At 38.4% G+C, this 22,380-nt stretch overlaps 1 protein-coding gene across 7 annotated transcripts in view; it reads right to left on the bottom strand.

Moving 5' to 3' along the window:
• Sphkap (SPHK1 interactor, AKAP domain containing) overlaps window positions 1-16,317 on the bottom strand; it is a 167,513-nt gene extending 151,196 nt beyond the window's left edge. For 3 of the 7 annotated variants that reach the window (XM_063237202.1, XM_063237206.1, XM_063237203.1), the window contains exon 1: window positions 4,242-4,541. In XM_063237202.1, coding sequence (XP_063093272.1) covers window positions 4,242-4,273 — 32 coding nt within the window. In that variant the 5' untranslated portion in view covers window positions 4,274-4,541. Of the gene's footprint in view, window positions 1-3,535; window positions 3,610-4,241; window positions 4,543-16,300 lie in introns of those variants that run through there. The other 4 variants (XM_063237207.1, XM_063237208.1, XM_063237204.1 and 1 more) reach the window with 3 other exon arrangements.
• Between the last annotated feature and the right edge of the window lie 6,063 nt (window positions 16,318-22,380).

Genomic DNA, 22,380 nt, shown 5'->3' with positions numbered 1-22,380 from the left:
CAAGACACATTCTAACAGTTCACTCACAAGTTAATTACTTGTAGCAGGTCTATATACATTTTACTAAAGGAGCCACACAGAGGTAGGCAAAAGGCTGGTGGAAATTGCAGGATCTAAAACGCAGTGTTAATGGTAAGCAACACTGTTTTATAAAGGTTTCTACTGGAAATGCTCTCAGACTCTTGTTTTTCCACCACTCAGAAGCAGCACGGACTCCCAGTGTCTTGGTGATTCTCAGTGTCTCTTTTTACAGGATGGGAATTTAGCTGTGGCACCAGTGCTGACCTTGAGGACAACACATCCCAGTATTAAGCATCGTCCAACATTTACATATCAGGTGGTGTCTAATATTCTTCTCTGCTCCTCAGCTTCAGAGATGAAGGGCAGACTTCAGAGGAGGAGACCATTTTCGCTGTTTCCCACAAACAGGACACAGGTGTGCAGAGGTGCATGTGCTTCTCTTTGAGTATGAATTTGTAAACTCATAACCATTCAGTGAAAACTCGTGGATAGAAGGCCTTTGTACAGTACACATACAGTTCTGGGTTTGCTCCATTTAAAAACAGTATTTGTCCTTTTTCCCCTCTGTCACTAACATTTTGACTGACACAATCTTGAGACCCTGAAGGATTTTAGTGACATATTGCTTTGTTAAACTACAGACTGGTTAAAATAAAGCAGAAAACTAAATCAATGGACCTTACTTTGTCACTCAAAGTACAGTATAAAAACCATACTATTCCAAAAGCAGCCACTAAACTAAACTAAACAAACAAACAAACAAAGATCAAAACTATACAGTATAAAATATAATTTTGGGGGAAGTAAAAGACAATTTGTTTTTTAGGCTTTAAATTCACACTTTGGCATGGTCAAAGTGACAAATTATTTCCCTTTGCAAAGAGGATATGTCAGTACTTGCTACCTTTACAAGATTCTTTCATTTAGGCTGCCCCCACATGTTCCAAGGATGATATCAGTGGTTGTCCTGTGTACCAGAATCTTTTTCCCCATTTGAAATAAAGTGTGCATTTTTCAATCAGTACGAGAAAGGACACTGGATCTGTGGGCAGAACTTTGGCGGTGATTTAACTCTGGTACATGTTTTTCTGTGGATTTAAAAATCTAATTATTTGCTTTATTTAATTTCCTTTTGCTTTGGAGTTTTCATTATAGGAAGTGGAAATAATATCTGTCATAATTAGCTCAGGCATGTGATGATTAAATTATTTTATATATGGGATAATACTTGACCAAATATAAATCATAATATACAAACACTGGTTGCCCAAGTAAGTGAAATCAACTTTCCTTCTATAAGGGCAAACTACTCTATTAGAACTCACTATAGGACAGACCAATGATTATTTTTCTAATGGTTAGTTGTGTGACCTTAGCAAATTAAGCTTTTCTTAAAACAGATGCCTAAAGAGTTTTTACCTTTAACTTTTACCTTTTAGACCTCAAAATGAAAAATCCCCCAAAACTCCCCTTTAAATTTCTTTCTCTTTAAATTGGACTGCTAATCAGAAAATATATGGATTCCAAGTCTGCCATGCAACTAACAAGGAAACATCCAGTCTTGCCACAGACCAGTTCCCTGTTTTGAAGACATCACCTAGCTTTACTAACCAGTGTTACTAAGAAGTCTGCAATGTAACCCACATGATGTATTGCATATTTGAAAATTTTAAAGAATGCATTCTAACAACTGATAGAATCTTCAATACTTTTTTAAAATCCATCCTAATGCTTATAAAATGTATGAGTCCAATTAAAGTTTGAAATCAGTTTTCATAGAACATGGCCTAACATCTCAGTTTTCTTTAAGTGAAAATATTAAGGAAATCAAAAAGCCAACAGAAAAAAAGGCTTCAATAACTATATTATCAAATCCTTTTGTTTTCTCCATTCAACTATTGAACAGAATGTCTAAATTGTTTTACATTTTTAAAAGAGAAACAGTGATATATATTCAGCAATTTCATTTCATTAGATACTGGCAAGATTCAAATCTGGACAACCAGTATCTTGGCCAATAATAATTTGTATGTGTGGATTTTTTCCCTATCTTCTTGTAAACACTTCTGTAGACTATCTAGGCATCAGTTTTTTAAAAAATTTAATGTTTTGTATACTAGTTGTATGAGTAATAAATGATTTATACACATCAATTCAAATTTGAGTTTACTTTTTTTGCATATGTAAAAAGTAAATACCTATGGCTTTCAAGTAAATCTTATAGAAAGGGAATTATGGGTTTTTTAATTCAATGAAATGGAAGATATAGTGAATTTATCTCTTGTAATATGGATAAGAACAGTATGGATAAGAACAGTAACAAAAGTAATTATTATACTGATTTGGGGAAATTTGATTCTCTTGGTGCATAAGTAGTCATATTACAAAATTTAAAGTTTCACTATACACAGCATGGCATTTAGTTTGTTCTTTATATGGTCCTTTTTTTAGTCCTGTAACAGAGGTAATTTAAGAAGTTATCATTACAATGTGATTCTAATATTTTAGAAAGTGTCCTGATGTTTGAATACACTTAAATAATGTTTCAGCCAAATTGATCTAGAAAACTGGATTTAAAGTGAGTTATCTGTTCTCAAGGTGCCTCTCTGGAAGGTCGACTTCCAGAGTCTGACTTCACTATTTGTACCCTAATGACCACTGGCGTCAGGCAGAATAGATGGGGATAGAAAGGAAAGGTCTGATTTATTTGATTTTTGAACGCCTTATACTCATAACTACAAATCAATAGCTTTTTTAAAGTTTTGAAAGATTTAACTTTACTTCTTCGTGCATTGGGTCAGTATGGTCTTTTGACAGTGTCTGGCCTGGAGGCATTGGAGATTTTGCACTAAACAGCTGCTTCGGGCAATGCGCAGAAACCAGGAGTCTCCACGGAGCTTTGCTACCCTCCTGGGGAGAGTGGTGGCTGGGGCCTGGGAAAGGCTATCTCGTTACAGAATATAAATATGTCATGTCTCTAGATAACAGTCTCAGAGGCTTGGAAATGCAGTCTCTTACCTCCTCCGCAACCCCCACCTTTACTCCCACCCCAGTCTTGGATACTTGGCAACGCAATACTCTCTACATGTGGGCTCTAGCTTGTGGACTCAGCTCTTGCGGCTCTCCAAGAAACGGAGCTTACAGTGTTTATTCCGGTGCATGATAGTCTAGCTGGGAAGCTCCCCAGATGTCTGGAGGAAAGAGGAAATCCGAGGTGACTGGCAACAGGATCCACTCTTAAGGACCGGCCACAAATCAGTCTTAGCCTGCCCACAACAGACAGCATCCTCTGCTGCTCTGGATGTGAACTCGGCTCAGCGCCCAGCACTCAGAGCGCAAAGCCATCTGCCCAACCAGCTCCTCAGCCCCAATTTACTTCTGAAATTTATGGGGGAGGCGGGAGAGAAAACTCAGGTTCTTGAATTTTCAGAGAGGGAGAAAATGAAATAAAAGATGCAAAGAAACCAAGACTTTCTTCGCACCTGATAGCATCTAAGGGGGCTTCCTAACTTACCCCGCTAGGCTTCCCTAGGGCTGGGGTGAAACCCGGGAGCGCTCAGGGTCCGAGGAGTTAGCGGAGTAGCAGCCCTGCAAGGGTTAGAGGGGCTAGAATGAATGCAAGAGATGGAGCTCTTCCTTTGGGGTGCAGTTTAGGTTTCGCCAAGGATGGGGACTGGCTCCTTCTCACCTCTGCCACCCCTGCTCCACCCACCATCCACCACCCGGCGGGCCCGGTACCCCCGATACCGGGCTAGATAGCGGGCCAACTACAGATGCTGGGGAGAGCGGATATATTGCTTTAGTCCTGGTCGCCTACCTTGGAAATCATTCCCCCCCCCACCCCCACAAGGCGCGAAACCTCCCCAAAGCTGCACCCACAGAAAGTCCGACTCCTGGGGACCCTACTGGGCAGAGGCGACCTCAGCCTTGTAGCGATCTAAAGGCGGACTCTGGGGCTGTCACCCACTCGGGGCCGCCGGGATGCGCAGCCGTACCCAGCTTCACGCCCAGAGGGGCTGCTGACAGCGACCAGGATGGTCCGAGAGCCGCTCGCACAGCCGGGGCCAGTTTTCTGGGCCAGGGCGGCGACCACAGTCTCCTCCCTGTGAACCCCCCCACCTCCCGCGCAAAACCCAGAGCCCCAGGGCAAGTTTGCGAAGATTCGGAGCGCAGGAGGGAGTTTGAGGGGCGCTGAGCAGGGCCGAGGGGGCGAGTCTTACCTGGGTACCGACAGCCGCGAGTGGCCATCCATGGTCTGGGAAAGAGCGGAGCGCGCGCGCGAGGCTGGAGCTCCGGGAGGACCCGCTTCCCCGAGCGCGCAGCCACAAGGCGCGCGGGCTGCAGCCGGGGCCGCGGGGCTGCGCGGAGACCTCGGGGTCTGCTCCCGCCTGCTCCCTCCGATCCAGCAAGGGCGCTTCGCCGAGCTCTAGCCTTTCGGCCCCGGCTCAGCCTCCGTCCTGGGCGACCCAGTCTCCGCCACCGGAGGCTGCGCCCCGCGCCCAGGAGCAGCGAGGACTCGGACTGGGTGGCTCTGCCCGCCCCCGTCCCGCCCTCCCCGCCCCTCCTCTCGCGTCCCGCTGCGCTCAGCCGCGAAGTTGCTCGCCACCGTCCCGCACTCGCGCTCGCTCCCTGCAGTTCCCGCTCTCCCCGCTGGCCGCGCCCCATCCCTCTTTCATTTTTGTCTCTCTTCTACCATATTGGTTGGTGGCTTGGAACAATGTCGTCTTCCCAGATTCTTTCACCGAGCTCGTGTTCCTGGGTTGTAACCCCCGCCGCTGTCTCTCACCTGTTAGAATCTGTGCGGACTTAGAGGTCTGCAAAGCCAGGACAGCTGTCCTTCCTCTGAGGCTGCCTCCTTGCCTCCCTCACTCAGGTCCTAGGTGAGTGAGGAGCTGGCTCCCTGGACAAAAATGCCCAGGGTTTAAAGAAGAATGACAGGAACAGTACCAAACGCCTGTTAAGTGGACACAGTTCATTCTAACCTTTAAAAAAAAATTAAAGCAAAAACTACAAAGGAAAAGTATGGGACTTCCAGGAACGCGAGGATAAAATACAAGTATTTTTTACTATTGCTTTTCATAAGCTCAACTCAGATTTTGGAAATTGTACACTAAACATAGCACAAAGTGGGTCAGCAGCTTGCAGATGAGCCCAGACCGTGAGACTCAAGAAATGCCAAAGGAATGAATCTTGAGATTTTCTTTTTTTGCCTCTTCTACCCCAATCTTGGGCTGAAGATGCTGGCAAGCCAGAAATGTCAAAGGGCAGAGACAGAAGAAGACCCACTACAGTCTTGTTTCTCTGGTCGAATGGCCAGGCAATACCGCTGAGCAAGACAGAATGTGCATAGACAATAAGTGCTTCAATCTGTAGAACACTGCAAGAGAAAACCCAGACCGACTCTCACATAACCACCACAAGCTAGTTGGAAAGTCGCAGGTCATCACCTATGGTTCTAACAACCACGTTCACTCCCTGGGCCAGGTGGGGTCAAAGAAGGCTCATTAAAAACTAGAACTTTGTTCCCTATATGGGGAAGCACCACATCCACTTCCTGGGCCAAGTGGGGTCAAAAAAGGCTCATTAGAAACTTGGACTTTGTTCCTCTTAGGGGAAAGCTACATCTCAATTTCTGTGTTTCCTCTTCATGGCTTCTGTAGAGCCTGAATCACTACATCCACACAACACTGATGGTGTCTCCTACAAACAATATAGTGTAGCATAGTGGAGAGCCAGTACTTGTCAGGCAGAAGCAATCCTTCCTTTCTGCCTTAGTGCTAGTGCAGTCTTGGGGACAAACTCCACCATCACAGCTCTGATGAGGCCTCCACCACACTGCACTGGGGTAGTGTTAGAGGAGCCTCAGTTCAACAGTACTGGCTGCTCCCATCAGGTGTCCACAGAAGCCAAGTGGAATCCTAGACCTCTGCTTTCCCTGGAACCCAAGGCAGCTCCACAGGCGCAGAGTCAAGAGAAGCCAGCTAGAACTGATGTTTAAATATGGTTCACAATGCCCCACATGGGCAGATTTTAAAAGCAAGTGATTCAGCATGCTGAGAACCAAGAAGATTTCAAAGCAAGTGAAAAATAACACAGAACAATCACCAGATGCTAACTCTGAGACTTTAAACTGATCTTTCAAAGTTCTAAAGCAGTCATGATAAAAATTCAGTAGATTTCTCTTGTCCGTGGCTTTTACAGCCATGGATCCAACCAATCGCAGAAATGTTTGAAAAAATAAATTCTGTCTGTATTGAAATATACGAATTTTTCTTGTTAACATTCCCTAGCAATCTAATGACAACCTACACAGCATTTGCATACACTAAAATATATGAATGGATATGTATAAAGTCTATGCAAATACTGCTTCATTTTATGTGAGGGTCTTGAGCATGCTTGGGTTTTGGTATTGACTGAGGCCCGGACACCAATCTGGCATGGACACTGGGGGAGGACTATAATTCACTACACAAGGAAAGCTTGCCTGAGACAAACAGAAAGTCAGCAAACAAAAGCAAAAATAAATAAATAAAAGTGTTCCTGTAAGTATATTATATATTGCTGCTTATAGATTACAAAAGCCTCATGGAGATTTTAGAAGTGAATAACAGAGTAACCAAAGTAAAAGACACACTGTTTTACTCGTGGTGAAGAAACAGCCACTTATTTACAGGGAAACAACTGTTCAAATGCCAGCAGACTTTTCATCAGAAGTCATCAGTGACGTGGCATTTTTCACGTGATAGGGAAAAGAATTAGTGACACACACTCTGATATCCAATGAAAACACTCTGCAGAAATAAAATGGCATAAAATTCTAGAAGAACTTCCCTAAAAGAAGTTGTCTAGGCAAAAGCAACACCAGAGGACTCTTGTTATGTCAGGAAAGAAGAATATGGTAAGCAACAATATGATAAACATAACAGAATTTCCTTCTTGAGTTCTCCAAACTATACAAGTAAAAAATTGGAACATTTTCTCATGTGCTCCTAGGTGTAAATTAACATTTCAGATAATTGTGTTAGAAAAAGGAGGTGGAGATATAAAAGAAGAAAGCTTTTAAATACTTTGTTCAAACTGGTAAGTAGACAACAACAATAGGACTTAAGCTATGTTTCTATGTAGAAAATATGTAAAGAAATTAGTTTAAAATACTATACAATCAGGTATGTTCCAATACAGATACATCAAGCTATAAATAAAAATAATTTGTATGTAACCTGCAGTGAGGCAAAAAAAAAAAAAAGGAAAAAAAACATAGCTTTTGAGCTAAATGTAGTAAAAACAGACAATAGGTATAAATTTTTTTAAAAGACCCAATTGTAAGTTACCTCTAAGAAACTTTTCAGTTATATGCTATCTATAAGAAACTTTGCTAACCATATGGAAAGTTGAAAGTAAAAGCATGGAGAAAGATACGTAATCATTATCCAAAAGTATACACAAGTGGGTGATATCAGCTTTGGACACAGAGAGAGAGACAGACAGAGACAGAGAGACAGAGACAGAGAAAGAGAAAGAGAGAGAAACCCTAAATGCATATATACTACACAGAAGAGACTCATAGTATGTTATGAGCAAAATGGATAGAACTTAAAGGAGAGATACACAAATCCACAATTATGCCTGCAGATTTACCAACACTGATAAGATAACTAGGCAGAAAAACATCAAGAATATGGAAGGACTCAATAACACCATCAACTAATGGGGTCATTTATAGAACTAATGGACATTTATAGAACACTGCACCTAAAAATAGCAGGGACAGTTGAACTGTGTGGCACACTCATATAATGTGGGCTACTCCAAAAGCTGAGGCAGGGGGATCTAAAATTGGAGATTTAGGTTACTCCGTAAATAAGCAAATGATGGTAACAAAAAAGGTTGAGGATTTGACTTAGTGCAAGTCCCTGGGTGTGATCCTTAGTTCAAATAATGCATGCATTATAATACACACGTTTTCAAATGGACATGAAACACATAGCAAAGTGTGTTTTGAAGGTTAAAAGAAAAAGTTGATAAATTTAAAGTAGTTAAAATCATACACAATATGCCTACCAGCTCCAAGAGAATTTAAAAAAGAAATCAAAATCTGAAAGATAAGAGGAAAATATTCAAATACTGGAAACTAAATTAAATAATTCTAAATTAAACAATTCCAAATAATATATGGGTCAAAGGAGAAATATTGGAAATATATTTTATTATTATCAGTAGTAGTAGTAGTACCAGGGATTGAACCCACAATCTTGAGCTTGCCAGCCAGGCACTTGTGTTGCCGAGCTATACCCTCAGCTTGGAAAATTGTTTTAGAATACCTTAATTCAAAACAGATGAATATGCAACATCTTAAAATTTGTTGGATCAGTTAAGCAGCAATTTGTACTAAATGTATACAGTGGAAAAGGAGAAACCACTCAAATACTCTGAACAAGCCTGTATACGAATATTTGGTAGTTTAAAGGAATTAAAGTAATTTCTTTAAATGTACAAGCTACTAGTTACGGATTGAATGGTGCCCAACCCTCCATCGAAAAGTATTTGTTGAAATTATAACATACAGTACCTCAAAGTATGATTTTAAAATACAAGATCTTTGCAAAGATACTTTTTGTTATGTTTGATACTATTGTATATGAATTTATGCTCAACTATTTTAAAGAAAGAGACATTATGGTAGTTACTGTTAATTATGGGTTTCCTGTGGTGAAATACTGTGTTACTTACATTGCTCTGTTCTGATCTGCTTTGTTATGTCCTCTTTTGTCTTAATCTCTTTAAAATAAAAATAAAAAAATTTAAAAAAAGATCTTTGCAAAGTTAACCACAATAAGATGAAATATTGAAGTGAGCCTTAACTGAGTATGACTGGTATCCACCCAAGTGAAGGTGGATGGAACAGATTCATGGCAAATGTCCTGAACTAATGGAGGCAGAGAATTGGCTCCCATAAGCTAAGGAACAGGGTACCAGGAAGCTCCCTTCCAACAGGTTTCATAGAGAATATGACCTTGCTGTGACCTTCACTTGGACTTCTAGTCTTCACAGCTGTGGAAAAGCACATTTCTCTATTTTCTAATTACCTAGATTAAGGTACTTTCTTCAGGCAAGTTTTGGAAAGTAATATATTAATTTAACTAACTGATATAACTAACTTATATAAAAGAGCACTGTACCTATCAAAGAACATGAATCCATAACCAAAGATTATTCTTTTAAAAAAGAAATCTCCAGGCCAAGATGATTTCACAAGAGAGTTATATCAGGCATTTAAAGAAAAGTTAAGACCAATTTGACATAATCTTTTGCAGGATGTGAACACTTTCTGATGCATTTAATCAGGCTGGTGTGTCTTGAAACCTAAATCTGATTTTTTAAAAAAAGCTGCAGACTAACATTCCAGATGCAAAAGTCCTTCATTTATTTATTGTTTACTTATTTATTGCAAAAGTATTTCATAAAATATTAGCAAATAGAATTTATCAACATACAAAAGGAATTAATAGTTCTAAGTTGGAAGTAGTTGAGGGGTACAAGTATAATTCAATATCTAATCAATCAGTGTAATCCATTTTATTAACAAGTTAAAATAAAAACTGTATGATCACATCAATAGGTGAAGAAAAAATATTAGACAAAATTCAACACTGGTTTTTAATTTTAAAAAAACTTTCAGAAAAATACGAAAAGATGGAGACTTACTCAGCCAGATAAAGAAACATCTACTAAAATGGATAGATGGCAAATTTAATAGAAAGACTAAATTCTTCCACTAAAATTAAAAACAAAGCAAGGATTTCCACTTTTCTTCAACATAGTATGGAAAGTTTTGACTAGTGTAACAAGCAAAAAACAAAAATATAAAGACTGAAACTATTCCTACTTACAGAATACATAATCATCTATTTTAAAAATCCCAAGTAATATATTTTTAAACCAACCAAGCAAATCTAGAATAAGAAACTTCTTTCAAGGCCATAGGATATAAAATAAATATGCAAAAGGCAGCTGCATTTCTCTCTAATAATAATCAATATGTAGACATTGAATTTAAAATTATAAATTTAAATTTATCCAAGAAATTAAAAGCTCAGCTGCAAGTCAAACAAAACATCCATGGGACTTGTGCCTGAAAACTACAAAATATTGATGAAAAAAATGAAAAAAACTGTAAATAAATGGAGAGACCTACTCTGCTCATGATTTGGAAAACCCATCTTAGTAAATATGTCAGTTCTCCCTAAACTCCTGTGCTGGTTTAATATAATATCTAGCAAAAACCAGTGAGTAGGAGATAGTCAACTTGGAATTCAACATAATACAGAGTGTCTGCTTGACTGACCTGGAGGGGAAAGTGATGCAAAGTAATACAGTGCAGGCCACAGCAGCTTGACTGACCTGGAGGGGAGGGGCCAGTACACACTGTCCCTGCCTGCAACACACTAGCACATGGCAGTGGGAAGGGTCATCTAGCCAGCACACTTCACAATTGTAACCAACAAAGAAAGAAACTGGGGCCTCCTGGAAGAAGCAAAAAAAAGATGGGAAGAGAAAGCAACAACAAAAAGTCCCAGGTCACAACCCTGAGAACATTGACCCAGGACAGGTAAAATACAAAGGAGAATGAGAACAGCAAATATGCAATATCAGACACGGCGCGAATGGACATACAGAAATATATTCAGGACCTCATAGATGAGTTCAAAAGTGAAATATTTAGCCAAGAAAAGCAAGATATAAGAAGATTAATAAAACAGATACTAAGCACTCCTCAAGCAGACACAGACGGAAGAAGGGAGGAACTTAAACAAAGGAGAGAACCATTTGATGAAGAATATTAAAATAACATAGAATACATGAAGCAGATTCAAAGAGGTTACCAGGAAATTAAAAACTGTATGGAAAGATGGCAAATCAGCTTGAAAGAAACTAAGGATAGATAATCCAAACTAGAGGACAGTTTTGCAATGTGGAAGAAGGGAAAACTTTTTAAAAATAACAAGGAAACAAGCAGTAACAATACAAAGGCTAGAAGATAACAAGAGGATCTATAACTTGAGAATAAAGAATGTGAATAAAGAAGCTGGGATGCAAACAAAGGAACTACAAAGGTTATTCACAGAAATAATTAAGGAAAATTTCCCAAACATAGGAAAAGGACATGATATTCTGATAGATGAGGTATACAGAACTCCAGCCACCTAAAACCAAAACAGAGCTACACCCAGGCATATAATAATCAAGATCCCAGAAATTCAATATAAGAACAGAATATTGAAAGCTGTTAGAGACAAGAAACAGATTACCTATCAGAATGCCCATCAGAATAACAGCAGACTTCTCAATACGTTTATCAACTCAAGAAGAGCCTGGAGTGAAATATTCCAAGCCCTGAAAAGTAACCTCCATCCCAGATTGATATACCCTGATAAACTGTCTCTAGAAATTAATGGAGAAACAAGATGCTTCCAAGACAAAGGGGAACTTGGGAAATTCGCAACCACCAACCCAACTCTACAGAGAATACTCCAGGGCATTCTAGAGAGAGAGAAAAAAGTACAAGGATTCCAGGAACAATGGCAGAGAAGTCTCATGAATGGAGCAGAAAACAGAATGAAGAAGATAAGCAGACAACTGATACTATTGTAAAAAAGAGGCAAAAAAGAGCATAACAGAAATGAGGCAGAGAAGATTTTATTCAAAACTGATATGATTGATAGTATCAAGTCTGAGAGTATAGGCAACTACACTGAAAATGACAAGACTCTATGATACACATTTTGGTTTGATAACTGCCAGTTTTTGAAGTTCTATATTATATACAAAGTTGTATTTTTATTAATACTGTTATGTACTGATATACTCAACTGTACTATATCTGATGATATAGCCAATTCTATTGGAGATAACAAGACACAACACAAGAACCATGGTAGAACCCCTTGTACAATGGTCTTATATGTTTGCTTCATTTCATGTGTTTATAGGAATGTGTTTTGTTGTTTCTTGCTTTGTTTTGTTTTCCCTCTAATATAGAAAGGATAGAAATACATGTTAAGGACTCGTGCATGTGTAGAATCTATAAACAGTTTATGAGAACTGATCTTATGACACATGATGAAATGAACAGACACTCTGAAGAAAAAGAGACACTAAAATACCCAGTGCTGATCCTGGAGTGTCATAATGTGAAACCCAGCAATAGTATTATTCTTTATTCAGAGTGATATTAGCCTGCTTTGGTTTATTCAATGTCAACATAACTGAAGATATGGATAACTGTATATATGTTTAAGTGATAACCATATTTGCATATGGCTGATAACCATATTTCTAAGTTTTTGTTGGATAGTTGAACAGAACTGGTTGCAATCTCACTGTTTGAATCGCTATTTTATATGCTCCACTTTAGTATCTTGAATAACTATTTATAAGAAGACAATCTGTAATCCTCAACTAGTGATTTCTTACTGTTTATTTTTTCTTTGAAATTATGTATTATTTCTACCTGTTTTCTGTTTTGTTTAGCCTTTCTGTAAATTAAATTTTTAAAAACAGACACTACAGTACCCAGTGCTGATCACAGAATGTAATGATGTGGAATCTAGCAATACTATTATTCTTTGTTCAGAATGATTTTAACCTGCTTTAGTTTGTTTAAACATTAATGAATATGTGGATAACTGCATGTATGTTTAAGTGTATAGCATTGACAACCATGTTACTAAGTTTTTGTTGGACAGTTGAACAGAACTGTTTGCAGTCTCACTGTTTGAATTCCCGCTTTACAAGTTCCATTTTTGTATCTTGAACAACTATTTGTAAAACGACAATATGTAAACATCAACTAGTGATTTCTTACTGTTTATTTTTTCTCTGAACGTATGCATTATTTCTACCTATTCCGTTTTGTTTAGTCTTTCTTTAAATAAAATTTTTTAAAAATTGTAAAAAAAAAAAAAAAACAGTGAGTACTGCAAACATGTACAAAAAGGTAGTAATGGTGAAGTATTCCAGAGATAGGGAAAGGGTTACAGGGAGGGAAGGGAGGAAAATGAAAGCAGAAATTAACCTGTGTTATGTATGTGCACCAACAACCCTCAAGGATGTAAGCATTATGTACTACACACATGAAACAGACAAACATACAAACAAAACCAGTAAGTTTACTTTACAGATATGGATAATATTCTTCTAAAGTACACATGGAGAGGTAAAAGAACCAGAATAGCTAAACCAGTTTTAAAAATAAATTGTTAGAAATTAGTCTGCAGGATTTTAAGACATTTTTAGAGTGACAACAATAGGTAATGTATAAAAGATCAATAGAACTAAATAAGAAAAAAGAAAAAGCCCCAAAATAAAATACACACACATACTCAATTGATCTTCAACAAAGATGCAAAGGAATTCAGTAAAAGATTAGTCCCTTTAACATGTAATGTTGTAACAACTGGACATTTTTATGTTTGAAACAAAATGAATGTTTACCCATATATAAAATTAATTAGTAGTAGGCCACAGACTTAAATTTTAAATGCCAAGTTTTAACACTTTATCACAAAAGATTGGAGATAACTCCTGGGTTCTAGAACTCAACAAAGTTCTTAAACATGACATCAAAAGTACAGTTCATAAAAGGCAAATTTGATAAGTTAAAATTTAGTAATTTTAAGAACTTTTGTCCCTAGACACTATGTTAAGAGAATGAAAAAAAAAAAAAAACAAACTTCTCACTGGGAGAAAATATTTGCAAACAAGCTATTTGATGAAAGATTCATATGTGGAACACATTTTAGAAACCTCTCAAAACTTGCGTGTAAAAGGACACAACTAGAAAATGGGCAAAAGTCATAGGCAGACATTTCCCTGAAGATTTGTGAATAAAAACAAAAACCATGAAAATATATTCAATATTATCATCCATTATGGAATGTAAATTAAAACCACAATGGAATTTCACCATAAACCTATCCCAATGACTAAAATAAAAGTGGTAACAAGACCAAGTATTGATAAGGTTGTGGAGAAATGAGTCTTTGGTCACCGTCTACTGCTGGTCACAGTGTAAAATGTAAAACTTTCTGGAACAATATGGTAGTTTCTTAAAATAAAATACTAAGCATTCTAAAATCACATGATCCATTTTGTAATCAGGGGTTGTACGGAGAAGAACTGGAATCAGGACATAGATTTTATAATTATTTTTATAATGGTCACTGAGAGTTAACACAAGAAAATGCAGGAAATCTATCCGCAACACCAAAAACTAAACTAACCTAAACACTAAATCCCATAGCAATGTCCCACATGAGTCTAGATGAAAATCCAGAGCTCATGAAAATGCCTCCCATGAGTCCAACTAGAGATCCAGCAAGAAGAACTCACGCCAGTCTCTTTACGGATCCATGCCAGGAAGGCCCAAAGGTTAGCAGTGGAAGCCAGAAAGTCCATGCCAGCCGGCAGGGGGGCGGGGGGAGGGGCTGTGCTGATAGGCTGAGGGTTCTATGCTGGAGTGGAGAAGCCACACTCACAATAAAGACCAGGGCTGTCCTGAAAGCATCACAGCCATTCTCCACGACACAGAGGCCCCGAGCTCCTCTGACAAAAAGCACAGTCAGGTACATGCCAACACGGCAGCGTGACGAGTTCATCCTGGAGAACAAGCGGCACATGTTTCTCCTCTGGAGCCAGGAAGCAATGCTCCATGTGAGGACCAGAGCTTTTCCAGGAGAACCAAAGGTCAAACAGTAACTCTAGGAGAACCCACAATGCCTCAACGCACAATGTATTAACGCCCTCCTTCTTCTTCGCCACTTTTCTATTTATATTGGCAACTTTCCTTAGGTGGAGCATCTACGCTCAGTGCCATGCTGATGTAATCCAACTGGCATTAAGCTGACCATCAGTTCTTAATCCGTAACAACCAATCAGCTATGTTTCTATGCATATCTTAGAGGAAATAAACATAATGTTCACACAACATTTTACATGTTTACACTAGTTGTATTCATAATAATAAAGAACTAAAACATAGAGCAAAGGCATCCTTAATAAATAAGTGAATGTTTAAACAAACAGGTACATCCATACCATGGTATGCTGCTCTTTTTTTTTACCATTAAAAAAACAATCAATACATGCAACAGGGCCAAGAATCTAGCTTAGTGGCACAGTGCTTGCCTGGCAAGTGTGAGGTCATGAGTTCAGTACAAAAAATAAAATAAAATAAATGCAACAAGTTGGGTGATGGTTCAGAGGATAACACTAAGTGTAAAAGAAAAGCAATTTCAATGTTTACATTTTTGTATGATTGTGTTTATGCAACATTCTTGAAATGAAATATACTAACAGTTGCTACAGAGTAAGGCAGAGGGGGGAAGAAAGGAAGTAGACATTGATATAAAATTGCAACATAGAAAATTGCCATGTTCTTGGGGTTATTGCATATCTTGGCTATATTACTATCAATAGCAAGTTGTAATGTTGCACTATAATGTTTGCAATATATTAAAACTGGGGTAAACTTGGTAGAGGATATGTGAGGTTTTGCTTGATTTTTACAGCTGCATAAAAATACTTTATTTCAAGGGAAACATTTTATGAAAAAATGAAGAGAAAATACTGTATTTCTATTGTCAACTGGTGCATTAGATAGACTAAATAGCAGATCCTATTGGGAAATTTCCACCTTTCCCTGTAGGTTATATGCATTTTGTCAAAGAAAGAAAGCATTGCCCTTTAAGTATTTATAATTAATGAGAATTTTAGGATAAGTAGACAGAAAACACCTATACATGTGCGTACACATGTGCACACACTATAGAGGCTGCTACAAAATCTTGTAAGCACAGCATAAGAAAGAGATGTGCCAGTACGACTTTGCAGCTAATGACATATTCTCAAATATTTTAAATACATTCTCTACTTTAAAATTAATCTTAATTTTGAAGTATGTTGCTGGAGAACCTCTCTTATAGACTAACTCTATTTTATTTGAGCCGTTGATCAAAAACCTTTTTTGTTTTTTCTAAGAGACATCTTGGCCTCAGAGGAGTGGGATAAGGTGTTCAGTACACACACTGGACCACCACAGGGAGACACTTATTTTACTTGCATTTTGTTACAGTATATTTTCTGATGGAGGACTCTTGGGATCAGTGTATTAATTTTCTTTTTCAGTCATAGCAAGTTACTAAACATTTAATGGCTTAAAACAACATCAAATGTGTCATCTTATAGTTCTGGAGACCATTTAAATCAAAAGTCTTACCTGGTTCTTTTGGAGACCAAGCCATTTATTTCCTGAGTGTTGACAGACTTCTGTTCTTCATGGCAGCAATACCACACTTCTCATTTTCTTGATGGAGGCAAACTCAGCTCGGTCTCTGCCTCCAGGCTCTGTCATATTTCTTGGCTTGTAGCCCTCTACTTCCATCTTTATTGTCACGATGAGTCATGTCCTTCTTGCGTTTATCTGTCTGGCTTACTCTCCTCTTCTCTCCTCTCCTACTTTTAAGTGTTCATGTGATTAGTCGAGCCATTTGTCTAACCTAGGTTAATGTTATCTCAAAATCCTTAACCTCATCATACCCGCATAGTCCTTTAGATCAAGTAAGGTAATATATTTATGGTCATGGGGATTAGCATCAGAGCTTATGTGAGTGACTGTTAATCTGCCTACCACGGTCAGCAGTCTCAGTGGTGGAGTGCTGGGTAGGGAGGGAACTCTCATATCTCTGAAGCAGGCACATGCCAAAGCTTTGTTTTTCAGACCTGACCTATTATTAGAGTGACCCTTGTGTTGTCTCTGGGTCCACATAGGCTCCTTTTAGATATTCTGAAGTTTTGCACTTGTTAACAGATTCCTTTCACTGCTTTCCTTAGTCTTCATTCACTCATCATCCAGTGAACACCCATTGTCTTGATCTGTTTGGATGCTTATAATGGAATGCCATAGAGTGGATTCTACACAAAGAACAGAAATCCACTTCCTATGCTCTTAGAGGTTGGCAAGTCTAAGATAAAGGTGATGGAAGAGTCAGTGTCTGGTGAGGCTGTTTCCTAGTTCATAGAAGGCACTTTACCTCCTCACATGGAGGCAGGGACAATTAGGTCCTTTACAAGGGCACTAATCATATTTGTAGAATATTTTCTGATCACCACTGAAGGCCTTATCTCCTTTTTCCGTTGTAATGGTAAATAAGTTAAACACTCATTTTAGAGGGATGTAAACATTAGACCATAGCAGCTGGAAAGAACATCTGTGGTTTAAGTTCTACTGAAGGAGATGCCATACTGAGGGGCAACAGGAAATGCAAGCTCTCTACCTATTCCCTTAGACTTCGTACTGTGAACAGGGAGCAGACCATAGGAGCTACTAATAGATAAGGATAAATTGCATATGATAATGGAACTTTGGATTGGGTGACTGGGGAATGTATCTCTCAAAGGGGAACATTTACATGCATACTAGGCCAGCAAGAGTAAGGGATATAGAAATCCAAAGGAAATGCCTTGGCCAGCAGGCAGAGTGAGCAGTTATTGAAATAGTTCCTCAATCAGTTCTAAGATGATAATAAACTTAGCAGCTTGGAAAGTTCTGTACAAAAAAGGTTAGAGCACATTTTCTTGCTGATTGTGGTTTTCCCTCTTCCCTTGTAGTATTTTGGTGGTGATGCCTTGCACTTCACAGCTCTTTCTGAGGTTGAGTAAAAATCTGGGAAATACCACAGCATTCTCCTCTCCTTCCCTCACCCCATATGCCTTATGAACTGTCTGTAATGATAGTGATCACTGCTTAACTCTGAGGCTTTCATTCATGATACTGATTGGTGTGGTATACATTCCCCATCTAAAAATAAAGAATGGGAAAAGAAAAAGTTAAAATCACTGCTGTAGGGAAATGTTTGGGTCTGTAATTTATATGTCGCACATTAAGATATAGTGCTTGTTAAGAGACAAAGAAACTGTCTATGTGCCATCAAAGTCCTAAAAATGTCTCTATTATAAGTCTCAGAACCTTAATTTATAAATACAAGTGGAACATTCTTATATTTTGCAGTTACAACAATCACCCGGTGCTTGCTAAAATAACTAAGCAAAGGAGTCCAAAAATTAGTTGGGTGAGGATATTTGTAAATTTTTGCATTATATGTTAAATAGTTCAGTTTTTTAAAAATCAAGTGAAAAATATGGCATCATAGAATATTTCAAAATATGAATATTCTACTTAATTTTGAAAACATAGGTATAGAAAGAGTGAGAGGCAGACATGATGTTTACAAAGGTTAATACCAGGTATCCAGAGAGGCAGCAGTAAATGGAAAGAATCCTCACAGAGCCTAGGGATGGCCACTTTCATCTTTGCATCCTCCTAATATCCCTCCCTGGTGTCTACAGCTTTGGTGATCAGTTTATGTAAACACATCTCATTGCTATCAGGGATGTGACTTGTATTTAGCTTTACAGTGAGCAGCTGAACATAGCAGTATTCACTATGAAAGACTGCATTTGAGTATGGCTGGAACATGGTTTGGGTCCAATAGGTCACAACTCTGGTTTTATATTATATCAATGTGTAAATCCCCCAAAAATCAACCAAATAAGAATTCATAGAGATGGATTCATAGAGACTAGTATTTTATGAAAGCTTCCAGAGTGAGTTTAATGTGTAAATCTATACAGATCTCTGCATAGTCTATAGCAGATCTCAAAACACCGTCTTCTGAAACACTTCACAGAACCCAGGAGGATTCAACAGGCTTAAGACCTCATAGGATACAGGTGGTTTGAGAACAGAAGTGTTCTAATCTTGCCATGTAGAAGAGCTCATGGCTTTTCTGGTGAAAGTGAAAAGTCACATAGGTGAAATGTAACAGAAGCAGACCATCAGGTCATGTAGAATAAATATAACTTCGATTTTAACCTTTCTTTGAAAGATTCTTTCATGCAACCTTAGAGTTCCCAGCCGGACCTAAGTTTTCACAGTGTTCAGTTACTTGCTCCACTTGTATTCACGGTAGATTCATTTTTACACAGTTGAGCTGAATCAGTAAATCAAATAAGCAAGAACACTTTAGGTTAGCAGAGAGAAAAAAGTGAATTGTTCTAATTGTTCTATCAGGGGTGATATGTACTATAAGAGGAAACACTAAGTGTGGGTGGAGAAGGGATAACTCCTAGCACTGAATCCAGTGGCCACATTTGACCCAACTGAAGAGGTGGTCATTGGGTAAAGTCTGGTTGGAGCTGAATATATCCAGACATTTTTCTCCGGCAAAGGTAATGGAGGACGTTTTAGGACTCAAGAGAGTCTGGATCTTAGGAAAGGAAGTAGAAGGAGAAGACCTCATCAAGGTTCTTTATACTATTGTAAAGACTCTGGTTTTATTCTGAGGGAAATGAAGAGCCTCTGAAATGAGGGTTTCAAGTAGAACAATGAAATATAACTGACATTTCTGAAAGATTAGTTTCCGATGTGAAAAGCGAAGTCAGGGAGGAGACCATGTCCAGTCCCCAGGGCTAGCAGGGTAGTGCAGAGAAGAGGACGTTTCATTGTATTTTGTTGTCCGCTTGCCTCCTCTGTCGTTGCTACAGTGGGCACAAGGCTTCTGTCAGGTGTTTGCTGCATCCTGAACACCTCGTGAATTCCCTGGTGACAGCAGCTAACGTGTGGGCTAAAGGATGAATGCTCTCTCTGAGAGCACCAGCTAAGCAAAAGCGGTAACTGGCAAAAGCTAAAAAAAACCAAATTATATTGTAAAAGTTTAGTATGATCTTTTTTTTTTTTTAATTATTCCCGGACACAAAAGGGCTTGCCCAAATACAAAGAGTCAATGACAATTTTCTGTATTTCAGCTTTATGGCTGGAAGAATTGTAGAGTATTCTGTTGTAGATAGAATACATTTCTTTAGTGATATTTTAATTTTTATAGTGCACTGAAAATACCCTGGCAGAATCACATAACCCAAGTAATTAAATTTAGAGATTAAATATTCATGCTTATTCTATAATTGGAAAATTACTTTATAAAATAATAGCTTTCTATCTTAAAATGCTTTTTATTTTGCATTCTAACGTATTTAAAGAATCCCAACTATGCATCTCTAGGTGTTCCCAAGGCATCTCATAATTCCTCTAGGATAGCTTGTCATAATTTAATACTCTGACTGATTTGATGTCTGTCATTCTGTTACATTGTCTAAGACACACAATGGCAGGGGATACAGCTGTCTCATTCATCATTTTATCCCCAGCTCCTTGTCCAGTTTTGGTTTATACTTACTCATGAATATTAATTATTGAAATACAGTAAATATCAATAAAGGCTTAATTTAAAATACTTTGATTTTCAATCACTTCTCAAAGTGGGACTTTAAGAGGGACACGGCTGAAAGTAACTGTTATCAGATTCTTTCTCTGGCTTTGTATTTTTAACCACAGAAACATAACAGGTGATTGATTGGTGGCAGAAATAGTGGCCATAATTACTGATTTTCAGCAGAATATCTCCTGAGCATCACTTATCAGAAACAGCTTCACTGACAATAAATGGCTCTGCTACACTTTAGTGCCACAATCTATATCTATTATGTTTGTCTTTCAGATGAATATGTCCTTGATTAAGTAAATCTGTGACAATAGAGCCCAGCTATTATTGATAATCTTATTTCAACCTTGAAGGGTCATATGACATATTATCAATTTCCACTTGCTCATTTAATACACTGTGAGAAAAAGGAGTTAAATACTGTAGGTCTGTAGAAGTTAAAGGCAATCTGAATAAGCAAAGGTGTACTTAGAAGCTGATTTCCAGAAAAGGGTACTTGATAGGAGCTGAAAATTTACTCTCTAACATTGTAGACTATTGCTGGAAGAAGAGAAAACGATGGAGAAAATGTGAAATGTCCCTAAGAACAGCAGGTTTTCACCTCTATAGAGCTATTGGTTAAATAAATTCACAGCTCAGCACAGGAAAGCTGCATGGTTCACAGATACTCAAGGGTAGAAATAATTGTACAAAACCCCAGCAGGTGGGCTAGGAGAGCAAGGAGAGAGCAAGCGATCTGGCATCAAAAGTGAGAAAGAGATTATCAAGTTTTATAAAATGTCTACAGGACTCGATAGATAATTGGACTACTTTCTTACTGCTGATACAAAATATTGCCACAAACTTAGTGACTTAGAATGACAGTTTTATCCCTAAATGATTTTGAATGTTGAGTCTGATAAGAATCTAGAGAGTGTAAACTCAAGGTATTAACAGGGCTTGCTGTTGTAGAAGCTCCAGGTGAGAATACTTTCCCTGCTTGTTACAGACACCAGCAGCTGCCTGCATTCTGTGGTGGTGGCCACATTACAGACACCTCTGTATCTGGTGTCACATGGCTTTTTCCTTCTTCCTTTGACCTTCTTGGCTTTCTCTCAGGAATATGTTTTACACTGTGAGCTCATCCCTATAATCTAGGATCATCTTTCTATCTCAAGCCCCTTAATCACGACCCTTTCACCATATAACACGACTGAGTCACAGGTTCTAGATGTTAGGATGAGGACATCTTGGAGCACAGGGATGCTTTTCTGCCAATCCAAGAAGGGGCTGGACATGGAATTTCCTCTAATTTCACCAATATAACTAAATGCAGGTAGGACATTTTAAATTGATTTTTCACTTTACATATATTTTAGGTATTTTGAGACATTCTGGAGAAGGGAAACATTGCTTCTAGAAGCAGTCCCTAAATTATCTAAAAGGGTACTAAAGGATATTATCCAAATACTGTTGGATTGATTTGCATTTCTTCAAGACAAAAAAGCTTCATGTAAGAAGCAAAGCAGTTCTGCTGCAGGTGCTGTGGGTTTCAACATCTTCAGGAGCCTGAAGTGGATTCAAGGACAAGGACAGAGGGTGCTGTCACCCTAGGGATTCTCCTTGCTCGTCTCAGTACTGTCTCACCACGCTACCTAAAATATGGAGTCTAAAGCATCATAAAGAAAGCGGGCACTTTAAAATTACTCAACCCATCAAGCAATGTGTAACCTTTGCTGTGCTTTGTATGTGAGCGTCTTTGCACACATGAAAAGGGAGACTTTGTTGTCTGGAATGAGCTTCTAAGATTTCTTGTTAGTTTAAAGTTTTAGCATTTATGAAGTTTTAGCATTTAAGAATCTTATATGTGCTCAGTGATACTAGGACTGACATTTTGTTGCCGTACAACCACAAATTTGATTGCACCGAGCTGCTTTTCTTGTACAGGAATAAAATCACAATGTCGATATTTGCAATCTGCTGTAATTATGTGGGGGAAAGACACCACACCAGGCAGCATGGGTTCAGAGTGCACCTGAGG

This window comes from Cavia porcellus, unplaced genomic scaffold (assembly GCF_034190915.1).
Source record: "Cavia porcellus strain 051 isolate PalLab524CR breed Dunkin Hartley unplaced genomic scaffold, mCavPor4.1 scaffold_26, whole genome shotgun sequence".
Classification (NCBI taxonomy): Eukaryota; Metazoa; Chordata; class Mammalia; order Rodentia; family Caviidae; genus Cavia; species Cavia porcellus.
The sequence above is the reverse complement of the archived record's forward strand: the minus strand, read 5'-3'. Positions and strand labels throughout refer to the sequence as shown.